At 38.4% G+C, this 24,229-nt stretch overlaps 1 protein-coding gene across 6 annotated transcripts; it reads left to right on the top strand.

The window, feature by feature from the left end:
- The first annotated feature begins 619 nt into the window (after positions 1-619).
- Positions 620-15,069, top strand: fam120b (family with sequence similarity 120 member B). Of its 6 annotated transcripts, none has more exons than XM_079472542.1 (11): positions 620-748; positions 1,059-2,095; positions 2,421-2,601; positions 3,561-3,662; positions 4,454-4,626; positions 4,971-5,063; positions 8,359-8,565; positions 9,953-10,061; positions 11,544-11,654; positions 11,782-11,836; positions 13,299-15,069. In XM_079472542.1, the coding sequence occupies exons 2-11, from the start codon at positions 1,094-1,096 to the stop codon at positions 13,318-13,320; spliced, it is 2,055 nt and encodes a 684-aa protein (XP_079328668.1). In that variant the 5' UTR covers positions 620-748; positions 1,059-1,093; the 3' UTR covers positions 13,321-15,069. The 6 variants fall into 6 exon arrangements, with proteins under 6 accessions (XP_079328668.1, XP_079328669.1, XP_079328671.1 ...); XM_079472543.1 differs by having other exon boundaries at positions 620-726; positions 13,299-15,067; XM_079472545.1 differs by having other exon boundaries at positions 4,454-4,500; positions 13,299-15,067.
- Positions 15,070-24,229: the final 9,160 nt, after the last annotated feature.

Here is a 24,229-nt window from a genome sequence, read left to right as displayed (position 1 = left end):
CATTAACAGAGAGTCAAGATATGATGATGAGAAGAATTATTATTAATATTTCAGTAAAGTTCATTAAATCTATTCTGTTGTTAGTGTGGTCTTTAAACTTATGAACTGTGTATGGACCGACAAAAGTGTTACAGCAATTTGACAACAATGCAATAAATATTTTAGGTGCATCAAAAAGCGTGCTTGTTAAAATACAGGCAGACAAGCTAATCCAGCACAAATTAGTGCAAAAAAGGTCACCAAAATGAAGTATTTGAACCTCATAATTAAATTCAAAAGGAGGAGAAAAACTGCGAAAAGTTCCACTTTTTGAAAAAAAGAACCTCCCCTTTCAAATGGCTGGCTACGGACCTGCTGCTTATTCTTATCCCTACTCTTCATTTTACGCATTGTCTATTGGTTCATTACGCACGCATTTTTTAAGTCTTGTGGCGTATTTTTGCCATTTTGTCTGAGAAGCAACTTTTTATTTTGCAAAACATACAGAAAAAAACTGATACACGTGCACAGCATAGACGTTTTCTTTTAAAACCATGTTTCATTACTAGTATTGTCTTGTGATCTTTCGTGTCTCTTGTGTTTACGGGTGTGTTTTAAAGGATTATTCCGATTGGCCGCTGAGCCTGTCGCTCGCGGAAGCGGAAGTGGAAACAATGTAAACACAAAGCGGCTTCGGTTACTCTGTTGCAAGTTCTCCTGTAACACTATCTGACTGTAATAGTTCAGGTTAGGCTGTTCATCTCATCTCGTGAGTCCGTTTCGGTGTCTTTAAAAGCATTACGGTATTTCTTGCGTCTACATTCGCATATCTCCTCCGGTAGCAGTGCAGCATTGATGCTGAAATTCCTAGGCGTCACACATACGTGCGGTCACAGTCACAGTAAACATACAGATCATCGTTCATTTATATGAACCATTTTATATTTATGGATATATAATGGATTCTCCCGAGCTGATTAAATCAAGAACCACATGAAATATAAACTGAATATAAAGAGTTTATTTTCAAGATGCCCTTTTGTTCACAAACTGTTAATGTCTCTGCTAATGTGTTTCAGGTCGGTGTCATATAATAAAACACATAGGAGTGAATATGGGAGTTAAGGGCTTACAGTATTTCATGGAGGCGTGCCATCCAGATGCCTCTGTGCCTGTAGACCTGAAACAGATGGCACTGAATCACAGCAAAGCCTATCCGGACAGCAATGCCACACTTGTGGTGGATGGAATGGGTTGTTTGAGATACTGGTACCGCTGTCAAGCTTGGGTCCACGGCGGTCAGTGGCAAGAGTACATTCACATCCTGCAGGAGTTTATCACTGCGTTTACTGCCGCAGGTGTACACTTAGTCTTTTTTTTCGATGGAACGGTTGAGGAACAGAAACGGGCCGAATGGGTGAAGAGGCGTCTTAGAGTCAACCGGGACATAGCTAAACTATTTCAGTACATTAAGAGTCACAATCAGCAGCCAAACAGCAGAGACCTCTTCTGCCTTCCCTCCGGACTTGCAACCTTCTCTAGATTTGCCCTCAAAACACTCGGCCAAGAGACATGGTGCTCCGTCCGTGAGGGAGATTATGAGATTGCTGACTATGCGCTCTCTCACAACTGCATGGGAATCCTGGCTCAAGATACAGATTTTATCATCTACAACACAGTCCCATACATGTCTATAAGTAAACTCAATTTAAGCAATATGACAACAGTGCTGTACTCCAGAGAGAGGTTATGCCAGGTCCTGAAGCTTCACATAACCGACCTGCCTCTCTTGGCATGTATGGTAGGGAACGATATTGTGTCTGAGCAGCAGATGCAGCGACTCCGGAATATTGCTTTGGCATCGTATAGAAAGAAACACGGGCAGGTTCAGGGAGACAAGATCTATGCTTTTGCAGATTTCATAAATACTCATCGCCCCAGTGAGGGAGCATTTGGGCTTTCCGTGCCGTTACATGACAGTGAGAAAGAGATTTTGGATAAAGGAATGTGCTCCTATCTGCTACCTGGTCAAAAATCCCCTTGGTCAGAGTGCAGTCGCACCATTCCGGAGTCGGCGTGCTTGATGGAGAAATTCATACCCCGGGATATATTACAGGTAAGATATTATTAGTGCTGTTCCAAAATCTGAGAGCACTTTGAAAAACTTTATTTAAACACTGGGGAAAAACAAAAGGTCGAAACAATAGTATAGTGAAAATGAGACGATATCTTGTAGTTTCTAAATCAACTTTCACGTCATACAGAACATACAGACAGCACAAAAACATTACAAAACATTCATCGTGATTGTTGTCTTAATGATGGTAGTTTTATTTGTAATCCCAAAAACTGGTTTTCACTAGTGGTCACAGACTTTGTGCCATCATGACAGAAAGCATAAGACATTGATTTTACATTCATGATGGATTTCCATGTTGTAGGCAGCTAAAGAAAAGCACATCCATGCGGAAAGTCACACGGTGTTTAATGTGTTATATGATGGAGTCGTGGAGTGCAGTAACACATTGGAAGATGAGGATGAAGTTGAGTTACCATCACAGGCCATCTTATACCTGTCTGTGCGAGAACGCATCTACGGTTTGTTGCTGCCGGCACAGCCAGGTGAGTTTCACCCGCATTAGAAATGAATTGCTTATCTTATTTCTTGAGCTAAACAAAATATTGTAATGCTTTACAATAAGGTGCTATTTGTTAACAATGAGTTAATGCGTTAGCTAACATGAACTATCAATGAACAATACTTCTTAAGCATTTATTAATATTAACTCGTGTTCATTTTAGCATTTACTAATACATTATTAAAATCAAACATTGTCACAATTAACATGAGTTAAAGCAACATGAACTCATGAATAACTGTATTGATATGAACGAATATTTATATGGATTAATAAATGCTGAAACACTAAATTGTTCATTGTTTGCTAATGCATTTACTAATGTTATCTATAGCACATTATTGTAAAGTGTTAGTGTTGTCATAGTTTTTAATGTTTAAAAAGTGTTAATTTTTAAGTGCAGTCTTTAAAAAATTGATGAACGGAAATAAAATAAAACAATAGAAAAGCTCCATTTGAATTGTTTTGAAAGAATAGCAGCTGCATTGAAGTAGCATTAAAACACACTTATTAAATAGATTTTTTCATATTTTTAAATACTTTGGGGCTGAACACAGTTTCAGACAATTATTATTTGCTTCAGCCGTATTATTTATTCTTCTCCTGTCTTAAATCTAGGCAACTGGTTAAGGTCTAGAAATAGTGGTTGTCCTGTTTACATAAAGACACAACTCTTCCTGTCTCTGTAGTATTCTGGGAATCATCCCATTTTTGGTTTGGGCAAATGAGCTGAACGTGCTATTGGGAAAGGAGGCGGCAAACGTTTCAGATATCAAACTGTAAAGTGTAGTGTAATTTAAGTATAACTTATATATGCCATTCATATTATTGCATAAAATACAACCCATTCCCTTTCAGTGCGGCTTTCGGTTTGCTTTATTTGTTTGTTTTTCTGTGTTTATTTTGATATTGGTTTCTGTGTACTTTTTGTGTCTAATAAAGATTGTTCCAGTAACAGTTTGTCAGTCAAGGAATGGTTTGTCTTCCCCGGAAATCCTCTTAAGGAACCAGCTAAAGTCACTCCAAAGCCCCTCAGCTATCAAGGTACAGTTTAAGTTCAAGATCCTTTGTTTCAGGTGCTGGTAAGCATCATTCAATACCTGATTCTGTTAGATTCCTCATTTAAAAGACATGTGATGTGAATATAATTATCTATGTGTGTCGGCACCGCAACGAGATGAAAATAATATGAAAAAGTGAATTGCAGTAGAAATGAAAAACTGTAAATATCAATTTTTAAATGTCAGGCCTGTCATGATATAAAAAACAATGTAAATGTACAGAAATTACAACATTTCTATTTAACATTTCACACAATTTTGGGATAACACAATTGCATGGCAGTTTGTAACTCTTTTACATGCCAGTGCATTTGTGACTGAATGAATTTGTCCAATGTTGTTGTTTTCTCACAAACTTTCATAAGATCTGCTTATGGTCTTAATGCTTGTTTTTTAATTATTATTTTTAAATACATACACTACTGGTCAAAAGTTTTTTAACACTTATCACTCACATATTTATATTTTTTCCACATTTTAGAAAAATAGTAAACTCATCAAAACACAAAAGCTCATAGAACAACACAAAGCACAAAAATCAATCTTTTGGAGACAACAAGAAGTTTTCAATAACTTTTGACAAGTAGTGTATTTGTACGATTCACATGATATTAATTCGTATACATGATATTCATAATATAAATGATAATAGTCACAAAATAATTTTTCAAAGGTTGTAAGAACTATAGAATATTTAGGTTTGTATAGGATGCTTCCATTTCTTCTCACACCATGCACCCCTCCTCAAATGTAACGTGTGCTGTGTGTGAACAGAAGAGCCCCCTGATCTAATGGCACTGTGGTTCAGGACGGGTCCAGAGGTGAAAAGAGTTCAAGTATCAACACTGTTGGGTGTCTTTGACCTGCACGGCTTCACTGAAGACCTTCAGCGGTTTGAGGCTTCTTTGATTGCTGTGATTTGTCTTGTAACCTACATCGCCATTCGGGTGTGTTTAGCTTTTCATCGTTGATGCCACACAACTCACTTGAATGTAAACAAACGCCTTTGTTTGGGTCCATCCCCACCACATGTGTTCCGTTAACCTTTATTTATTAATGATGTTGACTCGTTGCATGTCAAAGAGTTTAATGGTGTATCTAAAACACTGTTTATTGTGTATAGTCCTTATCACAGAATCGATGTGTCCACAACTTGGCTACCCTTGCATTGTGCATACAAGTGTGTTGATGTCTTTCTTAACTATTGATTTGTATGACTTGTTTTGTATACTTGAGTGTGATTTTCACGCTGTGCATGTAAAATAAAACACTGTTTTGGTTTTGGATCCAGGCGAGACACCTTTCTCTGGAAGACATAGATGCATATCTAAGCCAAGCTGTTTGTGTCAGATTCAAGTCCTTCACAGACATGCAACAGATCAGGGTGAGTCATTTCATTTGACACTTTCACCTGTTTTAACTAGAGTTAGTTTGGAGCTTTCCACAAAACCGCCACCAGCCATGTTCTATTGTAGAGATGCATCAAAACAAGGTCTTTTTCCTTTTGAGATATGCATCGGATTCCTTCTCTATTTGAAAAAGAGACTTTTTGGTTGCTTTGCGACATTCCTCCCAAAAGCGATTTTAATTGTGGTCTGAACCTGAGAGCGATGCTCTGGTGACGGGCTCCGCGTCGTCCCGCCGGCGACCACAGGGCTATTTCAGCTCCCACCCTAATTTAAGCCGTCTATGCGTGCTATTTCAGACATGGTGGCTGAGGGCGGCCTGTGGTTGTGCAGTCCTTGGATTGAGAGCCCTCCCCACGGCACAGATAATGGATGATAGAAAGGCAAATTAAAGCCTCTTGGGAGATATCCAGGAAGCCACCTCCTAATTTACGGATCCTTCTGCGTCTGCAACTGTCGGTCTGGTGTGAATTCCTCCAGTCTGCCCTGACTCTGTGTTTGTTGTATTCAGACACAGATGCTTATCTGCACCCTGTTGACAATACAAATGCACTATTAAGTAGTAGTGATTGTTCAGATTGTATAGTTTATTTACATTCATTAAAGAGGTTCTGAGGGAAAAATGTAAAGGTATTTTACTTGTAACTTCATTCCAGAATCTGCTCGAGTCATCCACATGGGTAGGCAGTATAGTTAAATATGTCGTGCCTCATCTTTAGGGATGCCACTAGTCATTTTAGGCCCCCTGAATTTGTCAAGATATGGCCTTCAAACAAGTCGGATTTTTGCTAATCGAACAGCATGAACAGCCCTAATAATAATAAAAATACACAAATAGTGGAGTATATTTTGATAAAAACGAAACAGACATTAAATGAGTTCCGCATGCATCTGCATCTCTCTGTGGCTTGTCATTGTGAACTTGGCCCCAGTATTTTTATATGGCCCAGTGTGTTTACATTTTGGCTCAGTGAAGTGATACGGCTCAGTTTATGCTGTCCGCAGTATGTCGGGCGAAGAATGGGAACGTTGAGGGATTGTGTGTTTAGAGGGTGCGTGCAGCAACAGGTGTCAGATTGCCGGCTGATCCAGAGACGCGTGTGTGCTCAGGGCGCGGCGGCGACAGCCTGCCGCTGGCCAGATGAAAGTGTGTAAAGCTCTCCTGCCTCCCATGTGCCACGGAGTGGAGGGAGCACCTGTTACACACGCTATTGTTGCCTCCCATCGGGAGTTACACTGTCACATCTGCCTGAAATGTGAAAAGGGCTGGGGGGTGTATTAGGAGGCTGTAAGTGCAAGACAGATGGCAGGAGAGTCTCCAGGGGCTGCCTGATACCCCCCCTCTAATCTGTTCACCCTGTGCTGCTTTGTCATAGTGAGGGAATGTAAATGCTAGCGGAGGATGCCTCAACACAGCATCTGTAACTGCTGAGGATGAGGATCAGATGATTTTTCATAATGGTGTTATCTCATTTTCCTTATTTGATCATGATTAGCTGCCCATAAGTGAGAAAAACTCTGTTTAACGCATTTAAGTAAGTTCGAATATATTCAATAGATTTTGCACATTTTTTTATTTAGTTTTTAAATCAGCGCACATATAAAAATGTTTCTAACTGGAACCGATTTGTGTGTCCGTTTTCATTGTTTGATGTGCGACCAGCGAGGCAAACACAACATAAAGATGATTATAAGTTAATTAGTTTACTAAAACATCACAAACTAAACAAAGCTAAACAATTAGAATTGTTGCCTCAGAAATAACTTAAAATACGTTTAAATTGCGGTCGTGAAAATAAATATAAAATAAAACTTAAATATGAATACATTTACATTACATGTCAATATAAAAACAAATAAATGACTAAACTTTTATAACTAGAACGAATTACAAAAACTGTAATTACTTAGTAATAAGATTTTCATAAAATCCTTTCAGTTTCATTAGAACCATTTCTGGAACTAAGGGGTTTACATACATCGTGTTTATATGATAAATCTAAAAGTGAAAGTTCATCCAAGTTCTAAGTGCCACACCAATATTTAGGCAAGTCCTGTCCTGTCGTTCATTGCTGTTTACAGTAGTAACATTCAGCAGATGTGTATTAAGGTACAGCACAGGTGCAGAGCCCGATCGTGATGCCGCTGATGGCCATTAACGTTGAGCTCCGTGTCCTCAGGGGGTGCAGGAGTCCTTCAGGCATCTGGCAAGAGCAGCTTCCATTGTTCACTGTTGAAATGCTGGAGAGCAGCTGCTGTTCTGGTTTGTTGTCCCACTCTATACCTTTACAGCGGGGTGGCATCAGCATTGTCCCGAGGCCTATTGACTTCCACGACGAGCAATTAGCGGCTTTAAAGGTGCTAAGACTTTTACGTGGCTTCTTAAGTATTTCATCAAAGCAATCCCCTCTCTCAAAACCGTATGCATAAAAGTGAATGCCATTAAACGCTCTGGTTAAACCAAAGTGGAAGTCGCCTGCACAAACGGAGCAATGTTTGAAACGGCGGCCCGGTTCTCAATCCGTGCGCCTGGAAGGCGCGGGCAGAGGGCTGCTGCTGTCACCTCGGCTTTATCTCCAGCCTCCCTTTTGTTTGCTTTAGTCTAAGCTGTGTTTGAGAGCCGAGCAGGTGGCAGGCCAATTTTCCGTTTTGATGTCACGGAAGCTAATCAGTCCCTCTCTTATCTCGTGCCGGCGGGGGTGGGGGACCAGGTGACCAGCGGACAGTTAGGTGGGGGCCTGGATGGGGGTAAACATCCCATTATCCGGACTGCCACTTCAGGTGAGCTCTACAGGGTCACACCCGGCCTCCCTCCCCATCTGGTGAAATGCACAATGGGTATTAACAGCATGATGAGTCTGAAACAAGGTGACTGTAAAACTGTAGTGATTTCAAGATAGAACATTCAAAAATGGAAATTTGCTGTTGTTATTCCTTCTATCCAAGTATTCTGCAGTCATACGAAACTTTGTGAATGAAACCAAGCAGTGGTTTAAGTGTTTAAGAGAGCATTTTTGTTTTTTCATGGAAGAAACTAAGTAATATAGGTAAAATAGTAAGTGAATTTCATTCAAATGCATTATTGGGTGAATGAACGCTTAACATGCCCCGTTTTTTTCTAAAATGTGTTTTGTTGTTCTCTACATGATGTAACAAGATGTTCTGCTTTTACAGGAATTGTTGCACATCGTGACCTTATTTATGTTTTGAAGGTGTCATAAACCCCTATTCCCTGTTTTTTATTTGTCATTTTTACTGGCTGTCTCAATGCAGACCCCTGTTGTGGACCCCAGAGCCGTTCAGCTCGGCTCTCTCTTTGTGCGGGGTCTGACCTACCTCCTCGCAGCCAACAGCGCTTGCGGTTTCCCTTTTCAAATGGAGGAACTCATGCCATGGAAGACCTTCGATGGCCTGCTCTTCCATTCGAAATATCTGCAATCCCACTCGGGCTGTCCAAATGAGGAACTTCTGGAAGGCAAAGTAAGAACAGAAAAGCGACTTGGGTTTTGTTTACACAACTCAGAAAGTCCGATCACAAATAGTCATCTGAGACAGATTACTGTTTACACCTGCTTTAAACATCTCAAACAGCCCCCGCCTCCATCAATGTGCGTTTCTGACTGAAGGTTGAGCGACTGGATCTCAAATAGTTTTGGATCCTGAATATGAAGGACTCTCCAGCTTTAATGAAAAAACACTATTAACACAGTGAATTAAAATCAGATCATTGTATGGCCCACACATATTTTGTTTACTCGATTTTGTTTTACTATTGTTTACTAGCCCGTGGATTACCGGAAAACATTTACAGAATCTCTTTTGTTTTACTTTGCTGTAATGTTTTGGCAGAACCCAAGGACCACAACATCTAAATACATTTTTTTAATCCATGCATATAAACACTGCTTTGCAATAATGCAAACAGGAAGTAACCGAGAGAAAGATGTTCATGGTTAACACTCGTTCACATTAAAACTCTATAAAAACAAATAAGAACTCCATAAAGTATTTGGACACTAGCCACACCTAAAAATGTATGAGTGTCATTGTACCAGGAAACTAACTGACAAACAAATCCTGCTGGAGATTTGTTCACTTTTGTTCGTTTTAACTCTCAGCTCTTAGCGGTTGCTTTTGTACAAACATAAGAGAAAACAATACATTTAAACTTCAATAGAGATGATTTAAGTACATTTATGAGGTCAGATAAATCCCATACATGTCTTTTATTAATGTAATGCTAGTATAGAAAATGAGTTACATGTGCTAAACATATAGTGTGTGTGACTATTTACGAAAAAACTTAAGACAAACAAACATATACAGTATATATACTGTTTTTCAACATTTTATTGATTGTAGTTCAGAACATAAACGTCGAGTGTTTTAGTTTTTTAAATGATGCATCATTTGTGATAAATTATTGAGTAATAATGAAAAACAAAGGTAATAAAAATGCAGACATGATAAAAAATTACTTTTCATTTTGAGAATCATAATGTTATAATATACTTTTCGATTTGTTATGCCTTATTTGAAAAGACGTTAAAATTCTTCTGATGCGAAGTGCTTCTGAAGTTTTTAATAAATTGTAAATACACAACGTACAATACAGACTCCCGCATGTTGAATTGAGACTTTGAGTTATACATTTAAAGGGACGGTAAAAACGTACACACCCTCCAGTTGTTCCAAATCTGTACAATTTTCTTTGTTCTGATAAACACAGAAAGATATTTGGAAGAATGCTCATAACCAAACAGTTATTGATGCCCATTGACTTCCATAGTACCATTTGGATACAAGCATTCTTCCAAATATCTTATTTACGTTGTCTATTAAATGTTTTTTGTGTGTTGTCTTTTAGCCGTCCTGGATGTCTTTGTTCGTGTCCGTTCGAGCTGTGGTACTGGAAGCCTGCAGGAGGCGCGGCATCTCCGTCCATAGCCAACCACGCAGACTTCAGTACAGCCAGGGTGCGGCCATACACACTACATCACACTAAACTAACTTCTGTCACATGGAGTTAACTTTCAATTTCAGTCACAGTTGGAGAGATCGTAAATTCTGTATTTCAAGGAAAATTATTAAAAATGATGTTACTTTTTCTGTCTAAGCCCGTAGCCTTGTTTGTCTATTCCTGACTCAAAGTCCTTTGCAGATCCCGTTCATCTCTCTCCACCTTCCAGTCTTCTTTACATCATAGAAATGGCCCAAAAATGTGCATCACTAACATCGAATCGCTTAAATAATAACTGTTTCCTCCCCCCAAAAAACCCTAAAATTGACCAAGCCCTGCCTGCCATAGCATCTAGTCCTACCTCTATGTTTTTGCACATGTTCTGTTGTAATTTAGAAATGTATAGTTTGTCCAATGGTAAAAAGTGTTTCATAAACAAACACAAGCAATGGGGAAAGTGTAAAAATATGTGCAATATGTGCACGACTGGCATTGAATTGAGTTTTTTTTTGTGGGCACACTTTCTGTGTGGCCCTGACTCAAACACATGGAGATGTCCAGGTTACTTGCATGTAAACAAATAAATACCCAGCATAACACCCTTCATCTGCTCTGTCACAGTGAAAACAATCTGACCGGCACACTGTTTTAGATGCTTGGTCATAACAAGAATAATTCTGGGTTGCTTTATATAGGACGCGATCTATATTAAGTAACATAACAAGACAACAAAATTATAAAGTGGTGACTGTTACAAACGTTTGAGCCCCTTTTGCTTTTTACTGCCATGCAGAGTTTTGTGGTTCTGTCCTAAGATTAAAAGAGACCTTATGGTGAAATTGTCTCCATCTGGTTTTCCCCCTTGATGTTGAACAGTTTATGAAGTGCTCATGTTGTGTCTTACAGGCAAATAGACTCAGATTATGGCCGAGTGGGTCGATGCTTATGTTTCGATTATTTACAGAATAAAGCAGAAATGTATTCTATGTGTATTTTTTTGGCTTTTTGTGTCTTCAACACAACAGTACATAACAGTCTGAAGAATTGGTAAGAAATGTTTTTTTTAAGAGAGTGAGTAACCCAGTCCCCCTTCAAAGCCGACAGCAACCGAAGCCCAGCAGAGAAAATGCGAGCTTATGTTTCCCGCTGGTGATTCTGATCACTTAGTTTTTCTCCTTCTATATCTTTTCGACTTACCAATCTTTGAGTTAATTTGTCCTGTTATTTCTCTACGAGGACTGTTTTGAATCTCAAATAATTTAAAGTGTCAATTGCTGGAAGGTTTCGGGGGTGGACGGCATATGAAAATGTCTGGTTTTAATTTGCGTCTCGGCCAGTAATCATTGCCTCAGTCTTCTGGGGACGCGGCGGCGGTGACGCTCGTGCTTTAGAGAATTGCACGTTTTGTGTTTCCAGTGATGCTCCGCTGCAAATACTAATTCTGAGAGAGTCAAACCCTCAATTAAAACTGCTTAAAACATTTCTTCTGTTCCCTCAGCGAGGCCCGTGAATGTTCATGATCTGCGTGGAGAAAGACGACCCCAGCTTCAATCTACCGCATGTCTGGAGTTCAGCCAGCAGCCTGGAGGTCCCGCACGCTACCAGCAAGGTAAAGAACATTACACGGGACACACGTTGCACACTTAAAATGGAAAAGCAATGATGGAAGTTACAATAAATCTAGATGAGAATTGAATACATGTTAATAAAGTTTGGATATTTTATCTTTACCGTAGGTTATAGGCCAAGACCAACACATTCAAACAGAGGAAGGTATCATCTGGCACCAAGGTGAGTTGGACACGTTCAACTGAACTTCTTATACGTTTGATTCTATATTTAAAGAGAATAGGGCTGTCATCAGACATTCACATCATTAATGTTATGATCAAACAGTATTATTCTAATCTATTGAAACTAAACATTAATGATACCATCAGTCGAATTAATTGTTTATTTTATTTAGTGTTTTTCTTTTTTGGCCAATGAATTACACTCAGAACACATGTGTTGGGAGGCAGACAGTGAAAGAGAGAGTCGCAGCCGAATATAACGGGTGCAAAACCACCACCTCATATGTTGAAGTGTCACCAAGATACTGGTGCCGAATTATTTATGGTAATAATCATATGTGAAGTATTAATATGAAATCAACAATCATAGTTATAAATATCAAGCTTATTGTTTAAAAATGATGTTGATGTATCATAAATGTCGTCTAACTCAAATTCTTATGATATCTTATCAAAAGGATTTTTTGTTCACTGAGAATCATAATCTCTGCCTCAAATCTCATCTCTTATTTTTAATTGCTTATATTCGACTTGGAATGATAACTGGTCATGTGACATGCAAAAATCATTGCTCATTGGCATCCGTGAAATGAAACCTCAAAGGCATAATTTAGTTTTTGGGTGAACTGTTTCTTTAAATAAGTCACTATTGGCCACACAGTATTGTTATTATAGTCATTGAAAGACATGTGAATTGTAACTGAAAGTGAAAAGGGGTCATATGGCAAGAATACATGTTTTTCTGTGTCTTTGGTGTGTTATGTGTAAGTTGCTCATGCATGTATTAGACACGTAAAATTGCAAATATTAAAGTGTCAGAACAAAAGATGCGTTCTATCTAAAAGCGAATGCTCACCCAGAGCTGCCTGAAACGCCTCGTGTAGCCACACCCCCACAAATCTACATCAGTTGGTGGTATGATTTGACTAAGACCGCCCAAATGTAAACGCAAGTAAGACGAGCGTACCTGTCATCACAAATAAAGAGGAACCTGATGTTCCAAATATGGTAAGAGGCGTTACCAATCACTACGCACCGGTTAACTGGCCAATCATAGCACACCTTGCTTTTCAGAGCCATGAGCTTTGTAATAAATCTGCGTGTTTCAGAGAGACGGAGCAAAGAGGAATAACAAACATGCACAGTATGTGTAAAATACAGCGTTTGTGAACCTTAAATCGTGTTTACACATTACATTACATCTAAAACAAACCATAATATTCATTTTAGCAGTGTCATGTGACACCTTTAAGTAGAGTCCATTATGCACAATTATACACATTATAGATATGTTCACTGTGCTATATTGTGAATATACTACTGTCCAATCAGCATTCAGCACCAGAAATTTTATTTTCCTTTTGTCATTGCTGTAGTTATTTGAGCTTTAGTCATTTAAAATTATCAACATTTTACTTGTAATTTAACATCTGTATTGACTTTTCTTTATTTTGCTATAGATGGCCTCAATCTCAAAACTAAATAACTGCTTTCCAGTGGCTGATGACATGAATTACTATCCTCATGTATAAACAGCGATGGTGACTGGAGAATACTGTTGGTTTGGCATCTTGTGATCAAAATGTTTAAGATTGTATGGATATTTAGTCATTAATTAATTCTGTCATTAATTATTTCATGCTTAATAAGTCAGTGTCTTATTTCATATAAAAACCCCTTGATCAGCTAAGATCTTTCCTGAAGTGATAACATAATCGTGACATTTGTAAGAAATGTACCTGATTATATGTCGAACACTTTTATTAGTATGATCTCGAGTCGTTCTTCTCTGTATCCATATGGCCATATGTTCCTCTGTTAGGTATTGTTAAACAGCGGAAATAGGATATGGAGAAAGTTCCACAGCTTAAGTGCTCAAATCACAGCTCTTCCCCTTATCTACAAAGAATGAAACCCAAAGGAATGAAAAACAGTGCTAGATAAACACAGGATTTGGCTTGGCATGCCTACAGCAGACAGTATAGGCATAGCACAAAATATTTATTCAAAAAAACAGCAGAAGTTTTTACCAGCAATAACATGAAGCATTTGTATTACAGGCCCTCTAATGTAGCCCTATAACAACAGGTAATATCAATATTGGGAGTCCACAGAATGTGTCTGTGAAGCTTCAGCTCAATACACACCACAGATCTTGTATTATACTCTGCCCTACAAGTCTATTTTTGCTTTTGAGGAAAAAAAGGTGTTTTGGTGTGTGTCTCTTTTAATGCAAATGAGCTGCTGTTCTCCGCCCCTTTCCATCAGAAAGCTCAGTTCTGTGCGCTCCAACAGCAAAACTGAAGAGAATGGCCATAAAGCCAAAGGGACTCTAAAGGGGCTTTAAAAACCAAACACATTGGCCCTCATTTATCAAACGATCATACTCCAGAAAACTTGGCTTCCATTCAAAACCTGCCATTTTTAAATACGGACGTGAGCAGTTGCTCCGATCAAATCTCACGGCAGGTCTCAACGCGTGTATGCACGTTTTGAGATGAGATGAAGGTCCATCTACACTTTACCCTTCTGATAACTGATGATGACAAATAGAAATATAAAGAAAATTGTTTAGTCTTTTCATCACATTGCTAAAGTATTTTCTTTTCTAGCCTAATTATATAAACATTAAATTAGACTAGGAAAGAATTACAAGGTTAACGGGCGCTTTTGTGTAAAGAGATTTGACATTTATGCATTTGGCAGATGCTTTTATCCAAAGCGACTTACATAGCATTGTCCTATACATTTGTTTCTAAGTATATGTAATCCCCTGGGATCAAACCCACGACCTTGCCGTTGTTAACACCTGCTCTTACCACTGAGCTACAGGAAAGATTTTAGGCTCCTTCTGAGATCATTTATGCAGCGCAAATTTAAGTCTAGTTCAGTAGCGAACCAAGTGCATTTACGGACAAATTGTTTGCATTTATATTTAAGTATTAGGAGTGCACTAGCATTCCTCAACACTCAAAGAAATGGACTTAGAGAGCCACCAAACTCTTCTAAAGCTTACTTCCTAAGGCGACTGGAAAGGACGAGGTAAAGATATGTCCTCTGCAAATATCATGTTATTTATAAATGTACACAATCATTTCCGCAGTAGTGTTATGCTTGGCTTCTAAACCTGTTTGTTCAGACAGCTCTGTCTTGGCACAGGCCACATGCTGATTGTGTATCCCGGTTCATTTTTAAACTGAATAAATAAAAGCACGAGATTAGCAACATTACAGCACATTGTCCTTTTCATCTGTTTAATTACAGCTTACATTTTAATGTGTGTGTGCTAATGGTAAATATAGCCTCTATTCTCATGGCCGTGCGGTCGTGGCTCCGAGGGCTGACGCTGGAGTTAAGGGTGGGAGGCGGTCGTCTCCGCAGCCTCAGTGTTTGGTGCAGCAGGCGCTGTGGGGTGGAGGTTGAGACACACGCTGCCACAAGAAGCCAGACTTTGGCACCCTGTCATCGCTGTTTCCTTCACAGAGCACGAGAGAGCTGAATGGAGAAACAGCAGGCACGACGGAGCCAGCGATTATCTGCCTCTCAGTCTCTCTCACTCACACACACATGAATATCTTTTTCCGTATGGAATTGAATGCAGGCGGGGCTGATGCTTCGGGTTCAAAAAGTGGGTCTGGGCTGTGATGGAGAAGAGAGATTGTGGGCAAAGAGACCCCCAAAAACAGAAACCATATGGGTGAGACGTTCCAGATTCTGTGATCAGTTGTTGTGGTTGATAGGTGATCTGCTCAGTGGAGATATCTTGAATGTCTTAATTACTTCTATGAGATTAAATAAAGAATAAATGGAAACTTTTTATCCTCCACGTCTCAGATACTTCTCATGAGAAAAAGAGTCAAAAATCTCACAAATGATTCCATTAGAGTTTCAGAGGAGATGACAACAATGTCTCAAAATGAGCTCAGATTTGTCAAGTATGCAATCAAACATCTATATTATTGAAGATCTCAAGATGAACTCAAACATTACTTATCAGATTTACCCAAATCCAGATTTTTTTACCTCTAGCTTTTAATCTACTGAACATTCCTTTTACACTTCCATACTCTATATGTAATATATCATTTCTATATACCTACACTGTAAAACATAACTTTACAGAATTTTCCTGTTTTTGTTATCAGTTTTTCCCAAGTATAATGTCAAGAATTTTTTACAGATTTTCATGTATTTTTGAAAAACTGCAAAAGATAGCAAATTTACAAAAAAACGGGAAAAACATCTTATTTTACAGGAAGAACTGTTTATTTCTGGCACTCCAAAATTTCATTTTTTACAAGATTTTTTACATTTCTTTAGAACTAATTTCTCTAGACTGTGTTCATTTTGAGGGACAGTAAAACTGACCAATCACATAATTTTTCTAAATTGGGAGGTTGTTCACCAACAATCTCGTAAAGAGGAAGAAGCGCACGAAAGTTGGTTCGCCAACTGCCAAAAACTGCAAAAGAAGAAGAGATGCAGAAAACATCATAACAGCGTGGTCAGTTCCATACGTTTAGTTCACTAGTTTAATATTAGGATTTATTATAATCATAGTTTATTCGCTGGTGAATGTCTGTTTACTGTCTGTTAGTCTGTCTGCGTAGCACCGGTTTACTTTGCTGAGAGATCTCATGAGGTGTCTCTTTTTAAACTGGCATTGTGTACGTTCAGGGCTCTCAAGTCTAACGCATTCACCCTGAGACAGACGCATTTCAGCCTGTTCACACGCTACAACTTGTATTTCTCCCACTGAGAAATAAGAGATAACTTGTCCCGCTTTATGCAAGTAATGGACGAGGCAAACTTAATGTCAAGATGAACATTTACATTTAGCAGACGCTTTTTACCAAATTATCCTATACATTTAACATAGGTATCTGCAATCCCCTGGAATCAAACCCACAACCTTGCTTTGTTAACACAATGCTCTTACCACTGAGCTACAGGAACAAAACAGTGCTGAGCATCACAACCAGTCATACACAGGGCATGAATGTAAAGACCAATCAGAAGTTTAGATGAGTCAAAGGCGTAGAAGAGTTTTGTCGCTGGAAGAGAGCAGATACTATACGATCAGCCTGACACGGGACTATTAAAGCGGCAATAACTCAGACAGTTTCTGTATATCTCATGTTAATTTCGCAGAGTCTTTAGTTTGATCACATTTATAAAAGACGGATACAGCTTTACGATCTTTTCTGAAAACATGTGGTGGGAGGGGGCGGAACTAAAGCATGTGCGCACACATTGCCAAGAAAACACAGTTCTCCACTATTATTAGCACCCTTGGTAAATATGAGCAAGGAAGGGTGCTCATTTCTACAAAGGGTGCCAATAATAGTGTATGTAAGAATAAAAATTGCTTAGTGTAAGGCCATCTTAAGACCCCCATCTCTGAGATTTTACACTTCCTTAGGGTGCTCATAACCCCTCCAGTAATTTACATCCTGGTTTTCCTACTGTTATAATCCCAAAACAAACCATAATAATTATCATATTTGCTTGATGATATTTGCTAGGATCTATTTTCTATAATAACAACCCCCTCATGACATGAATACAGGGACTTGAATCAAACCAAAGCAGTTTCTCTAGTCAAAAATGACCCACTGTCACTGTCTCCGAGGATCTGTAATTGCTTCCTGATCTAAACAAAAATAGCAGTCTAATATTACATTAACATCAGGTATTATCTCTCTTTTGAGACTCTACATTTGCAGGATTTTAAAAATATTCACATGTAATGAATACACATAAAGCCACTGATATTTCTGGCAGGAGCTATGAATAGTGGACTGTAAAACTCAGGAACTGGCCCCAGATTCGTTTTTGCTGTAATTGGATGTAAACCAGCACCAAGATACAAACCCACAAAAGAAAAATAGACAACTGCTCAAAGAAATAACTCTGTGCCTGAGGGTTGTTTGTATTTTTTGAATAGAGACAAATTTGGCTGACATGACTCACATTGCTCCGGTTTACAGACTTAGACTTTGAATGTCATAAAAATCTTACTCTATGTAAGCGTAAAGACTGCATGAAATCAAAATTGAAAATTCATTATATTTTTGGATATTGTAGTATTTTTGTAAGTGACTTATCTGTGCACTTAATATCCCCCCTCGAAACGACTTCTCATCACTTCCAGGATGGAGCTTTCTTCATGGGATGCCCATGGTTAGTCTGTTGGAGAATAATCCTCCAAGATTCCGCAAACTCGCAAAACTGTCTCCATGTTGTTTAGTAAAACCAACAATCCAATCCGTTCTCCATGTGGGAATTAAGTGCCGCCATACATCTTCTCTTATTTTAGAAGCAATTTCACTATAGGATATATGTCACGATACAGAAAAGAATGCAATCATGACTTCCGTTTCATGCTGACTTTAAAGGGGAGGTCTGATGGAATTTCACTTTTCAGTATCGATGTTTGACCGTAAACAACATCGGCCGAAGTCACAACGCTAAAGTTCACTGTAAAGGGAGCTATTTTCTAAACAAAAATCACTTTTTAAAGACTACAATCATCACCTCGTTGGGACTACAAAGAGCTACTTCCTGCAGTAGATACATCATGACAGCCTAATTTGACATAAACCCTGCCCCCTAGAACTCAGATAGAGTAAATGGGTGGGACATCTCAACACACACTCTAAGGTCACCGATGACTGTGTTCATTTTAATGCATTAATCTGAAAAATAAATATCAGATGCGTTAACGTTGACAGCCCTTGTATAAATATAAGCAGAACACCTCTAAGCATGGTTATGCAGAGACTCTAGTGGTAGAACGGTGATACTAAAAAAAGAAAGTGCCAACTGTGTTATTGGCAAATACCAAATTAGTAATTTCATAGTTCAAGCTATACATTTGCATAATTGGTGTCAGAAGCTATAAAAGAATGATGAGAAATAATACTAATATTTTAGTGTCATGGCTGATCTCGCTTTGCTGGATAAATGGGCAAACATTGTTGAAAGCACAATGTAAAGGCACTTAACAAAACAATAATGAACACAAACAAATAGATAAAAACATTCAAACTAAATGAAAAAGAACAAAAGAAGGTTTGCATATTAATCATTATTACAAAATTATATAAATATTTTTTTAACATTTGATTGCTTTTCTATTACTACATCACTTTACCAAATCATAATAAAATTGCACCAAATTTGTTTTATATGTATACATATACAGGTAAATATCCTATAAATAATTATGAAATGCACAATAGCAACCACATTGAGCAAACCGTGCGTTGAGCAAATAATGTGTGTCAAAGATTTCTGTGATCTGTTTAGTGAGAGCACAGAATGTATTCACTTGATTTATAAAGGGAGGTGTTGTTGTCATATATGGTTCATTGGAGGTGTTTCCGAATGCAAATGACCATGAACGTGAACGAGCATTCGTGCTTAAGAACATGTGGGATTTATCAACAAGGATTTCTTACTTGTGTGCCTACGTTTGATAAATACGTTTTTACTTTCATTCAAATGACAAAATATTGATCCTTTTCCACGCACTGTTGATAAATGAAGCCCCAGGAACCCAACAGACGTTTTCTTAGAATCAAGATGACGAAATATAAAGAGATGTTTGAAAATCGAAACATGAACAACTATTGTTTAGCAAATCATAAACGTAACAAAGACTTATAACTTTAAGAAATGTTATATAGCAAAAAATCACATTCATTTCAACACAGACCTACTCTACATGATGTCATATCTTTCTAGAGAAGTCTGTTGGATTTTAACTTTATCGTAATGTCTATTTAATGGCTGAATTTCACACAAGCAACTATATCATGTATAGGTTATACCATATCCATAATGCTTAAGTGAGGTTTGAGTAACACTAAAATGTAGGTTTTTCGTACGGCTTTAAAAGACCTTATAGCTAAAGTTATGTGGAATAACTTAATTTTTTATCTATACATGCCTTACAGACATGGTCGCAATGAACTGAAAATCAAGTCTGAACACTTTTCCATTCCTCCTTTGTGTTTCCTAGAAAACATGTGTTTGGAACGACATTAAGTAAATAAAGCTTGAACTCGTGCAAATTCCTGACAAGTTGGCAAAGTTGTTTGAAAGCTTACGATCAATTGCCCACCACTAAAGTGGGTCATACAAATTCTTAAGAATTAACCTCCTCTCGGCAATGAGATTATATTTGTAAATGCATGAAGAAAATAACCCTGACTTTAAATGATTGACTTTAAATGGATAGTTGTTCCGAATCTGTACACATGTCTTTGTTCTGTTAGATATCTGTAAGAATGCTTGTAACCAAACAGTTCTTGGACCCCAATTTCCTTTGTTCTGTTGAACAGAAAAGAAGATATTTTGTAGAATTTGGGGCACTTTTGAGTACCACTGTCATTTTTCATACTATGGTAGTCAATGGGATCCAGTCAACGACAGAACTATCCCATTAAGCGTATCAGTTTGAGTCCTGCAGTTGAATCTGCAGTGACCTGTTGCTATATGTGGAGGCATCTTGTAAAGAAGCTCGCCCCGCCTCCTCAGAAATGGCATAAAATCTCTCCAAGCTCAACAAGACAGCTGTATATCAGTCAGAGTGAACAGCGCGGTCCACCTCTGTCCCGGCCCACCGCATGATATACGGCCCAGCCTGGTTAAGTAAAGTGTGTGGGGAAATGTGAGTAATTTGCCTTTAAAGAGATTTTGCGCTGCTATTCAGTGCTCGGGGCTAATCTCTCTTTGTGATACGTAACAATGCAGTGCCAAATGAGGAGGAAATGTCAGGTTATGTTTCAGAGCCTGCCTCCTTCCCACCCTCCATCTGTAGTAATGGCCTCGGCTCATTGGAACATATGTTGCCTGTTGCACACCCACCATCTGTTCGCTTCCACTGATGAAGTGATCCCGTTGCCACGGCGATCGGACCATTCAGCCAACTGGCCCTGGAAACCTTCCCGCAAGAGTTTCCTTTTCCACCCTTCATGTGTGTGCACAGGAACGTGTTTCACAATGTCCAACGGGGTCACTAGGAGGTTGACCTGTGTATGCTGCTCTCATTTAGCTGACCCCTCTTGAGGGACCCCAATAACAGTGAGCACCCAAACAAACATTCTCCTCAAATGTGTTTATTTGGTGATGTTTCATGTCCATTCATTGATTCACGTGGAAACGTTTCCCTGTAATAAGCAGAACGCTGTACTGTGACTATATACAAGATCCCGCCATCAGCGTCTCATTGAAGATGTCCCTCGACCCGTTCAGCATCTGTGGTGTTGCTGCATTTTATGACATCACTTTGGACCGCCAGCACTCCCAGGTGGATAGATCAACGGCCTGCTATTGAAATGAAATCTCTGGTCAATGAGGGGCTCTCATAGTGTCTGATGTCTCCACACACAACCGCCAGCACCCGACGAGGGCAAAGCAGCACAAAAGAGCTGAGAAAGAAGTTAGGGACCGGTGAAACACAACCTTGAACAGCAGCAGACGACTGTGGAAGCAAAACACAATTCCTCACACAAAGAGGACGAGGTTTTAACGCGTATTAGTAAATCTGTGAAAGTCTTGTGGGAAATGAGAGTTGTATCGGTAGCATCTGTGCTGGGAAATGAAAGTTTTGGAAGCAGGTGCACGCTCTTAAAACTTTGAAGAACCATCTCTTTCGTACCTTTTGATAATCTGAAGAACTGTTTTTCCGCAAAGAACCTTTTACGAAACAGAAAGGTTCTTCGGATGTAAAGGTTCTTTATGGAACCATTTAGACCACAAAGGTTCTTCTATGGCATTGTAAAGCACCTTTATTTTTAAGAAAATAGAAAATATGCAAATAAAAGAAAGGTACGAATTACTTCTGATATGTAAGCAGTAAGGTTTGTGATGCATCCTGATTTTCTGAAAATGTTGATATGTAATGATGTGTTTTCTCATGCTGGGTTTGAATGAATTAAATATGCCAATAATAATATACCAAATCAATATATCTAAGCTTTCAACAATATCCCACATATATCTCAATATTTTGTGGTGTAATCTATACATTTCCTTTTTTGTTGAATGTTTCATTTTCAAATTTTTCATTCACATTTTTTTAATAGTTAGTTTGAGGCATCTCTGTGAAGAAAAATGAATGCACCTTTATTTCTAAAAGTGTAACCATTTAACCACAAAGAACTTCTGAGGACATTAAAGGTTCTTTATGAAAACATTTACACATAAAAGGTTCTTCTATGGCATCGTAAAGCACCTTCATTTAAATGTAAAAATATTGTTTTTATTTGCATTTGTTTGCAGACAATTAAAATAACAGAAGAGATTCTCTGTATTTTTTCAGACCTCGAATACTGCAAGTTCATATTCTTGTTTTCTTTGTTTGAGCAATGAAACAAAGCAATAACATTTTTTATTAACGTATTTATGAAAAGTTCAAAATGTATTTTGATGTGATAACAGTTTTATGTGTCTTGTCATGGCATTGGTGATGGTGGATGATGTTGTCACTTCAGAGGTTTGATTTTGGTTCAATTCAACAGACACTGGAATGGCTACACTCTTAAAAGTAAAGGTGCTTAAAAGGTTCTTCACAGCGATGACATAGAAGAACCATTTTCAGTTCAACAAAGAACCATTTAGTCAAAGAACCATCTCTTTCTTTTTATAATCGGACGTTAAATGTTCTTTATGGTACCAAAAGGTGCATCTAGAAATGCTTATTACATGAAACTTTGTTATGACTATAAATCGCTTAGTCCTATAATGGAAATTGCTGTGCTTTTGTTTCACCTTTGAAACATTTTCTGATTTCATGTGGTGACCCATGTAGTTTCATGTATGGGCCACATCAGGCAGTCAGCCGGAGGATAAGAGGGGGATGAAGGGAACAAGTGGAAGGGTGGCCACTTCCTCTTCCTCTGGGTGCCACTGTGGAAAACTCACTAAAATGATGAATGAATGACAAATGTATAATTGTTCAAAATGTAGCTCCTTGATTCAAGTAAAACTATAAAATAACAAATCAAAATATGCTGCTTCAAGGCTTCAAGATAAACGTATCACTTTTCATATGTTCCCCATTCAGGAATTACATTCATATCCATTCATAACCATTTTGTCTTATAAAAAGCTTTCAGAAGGACAGTGTATTGGCTCAGAACATAGGCTGTTGTATAAGTACAAGATGTTTTTGGTTATTAGTAATGACCATGTGTATATTTCTCCCTTTAATTCTCAGACCTCATTGGTACACACATGCATTCAGTCTGTTGGATGAGGCACAAACAGTAGGGCTGACAACTCCACTTTTTTCCTCCTGGTTTTAGTTTTCCCTTCAGTCTTGCTCCTAACTGAAAAATGCTGCCAAGGCGGCACACATACATCCTCAGACAAGCTAAGAATTAAATTTAGCTCAGTTGTGATTTACTGGAGCCTGTGCGTCCCATCGTTTCTGAAAAAACCCATCTCTCAAAACAAAGCAACAGGAACAAACCCCAGAATTGCATGTGGTGGTCGGCCCTTCCCCAGCATCCACAAGCCCTAACAAACACATCTAGACCACTTTGATTTCCCCCCACATTTAGGCAACATTGTAGATGATGAGTTAAAGACATTTGAATGTGAGACTCTTGGGGTAACCAATCGGCAATAAAGGACAATAAAAAGTGAGCGAGTAAGAAAAAAACAGCGTGGATGACTGGACAGCCTCTTATTATCGTTTTACACTAACACCCCTCTTGACATTTGGCAAAGCTTTGTTCCTAAAGATGCTGGAACAGACTCAAACCCTGCTGCTTTAAATAAGCATTACTGTTGTTTTTTGTAGGAAATTGTGGCTATTTCACAAACAGGCGCTTGCTTTTCTGCATAACCATGATTTTCATGAGTATCATTGATGACTTCCCAGTGTGGCCTTTAATACACTGTAAACATTCAACTTAAACACTTTAGTCCCTCAATTATTTTGTAAAAATCGTATTGTCTTTATAAGTAATGTGAACTTTGAAGTTGTCTTAAACTGACTTATAAAATAGCGTCTTATTAAGTAACAAGTTGAAACTACATACGTTTAAAAGTTATGTCAAACATTAAACACACATACATATTTATATTAGACTTATTCTCACAAACAGGGTTTCCAGGTCTGTGTGTCAAAAATATCCAAAACTAGCCCGAACAGCAGCCCACTTTTATTCAGTCAAATACAAACAGTTGTGTAATGTATTTCTAATGGCCTTTTGTCACACATTTTGTCCTGACAGAACGTTTTTGGCTTCTTACGAAGGTCAGTCTGCTGGGTTAGAAATTGTTTCATATTTTTTATTCAGAACCGATGTGGCGTTTGCCTTATTTGTTGTGGGCACAGGACTAGTTGGAACTTCTCCAATTTCATATTTCAATG

This window comes from Barbatula barbatula (assembly GCF_947034865.1).
Source record: "Barbatula barbatula genome assembly, chromosome: 14".
NCBI classification, from domain to species: Eukaryota; Metazoa; Chordata; class Actinopteri; order Cypriniformes; family Nemacheilidae; genus Barbatula; species Barbatula barbatula.
This window is presented reverse-complemented; position numbering and strand designations above follow the sequence as displayed.

Bases quoted from the DNA above. Each gene is read 5' to 3' on its own strand.
- fam120b (XM_079472542.1), top strand. From the start codon at position 1,094: ATGGGAGTTAAGGGCTTACAGTATTTCATGGAGGCGTGCCATCCAGAT. The intron at 3,663-4,453 runs GTACAGTTTAAG...GTGTGTGAACAG, and splicing joins AAAGCCCCTCAGCTATCAAG to AAGAGCCCCCTGATCTAATG. The intron at 10,062-11,543 runs GTGCGGCCATAC...CTGTTCCCTCAG, and splicing joins CAGACTTCAGTACAGCCAGG to CGAGGCCCGTGAATGTTCAT.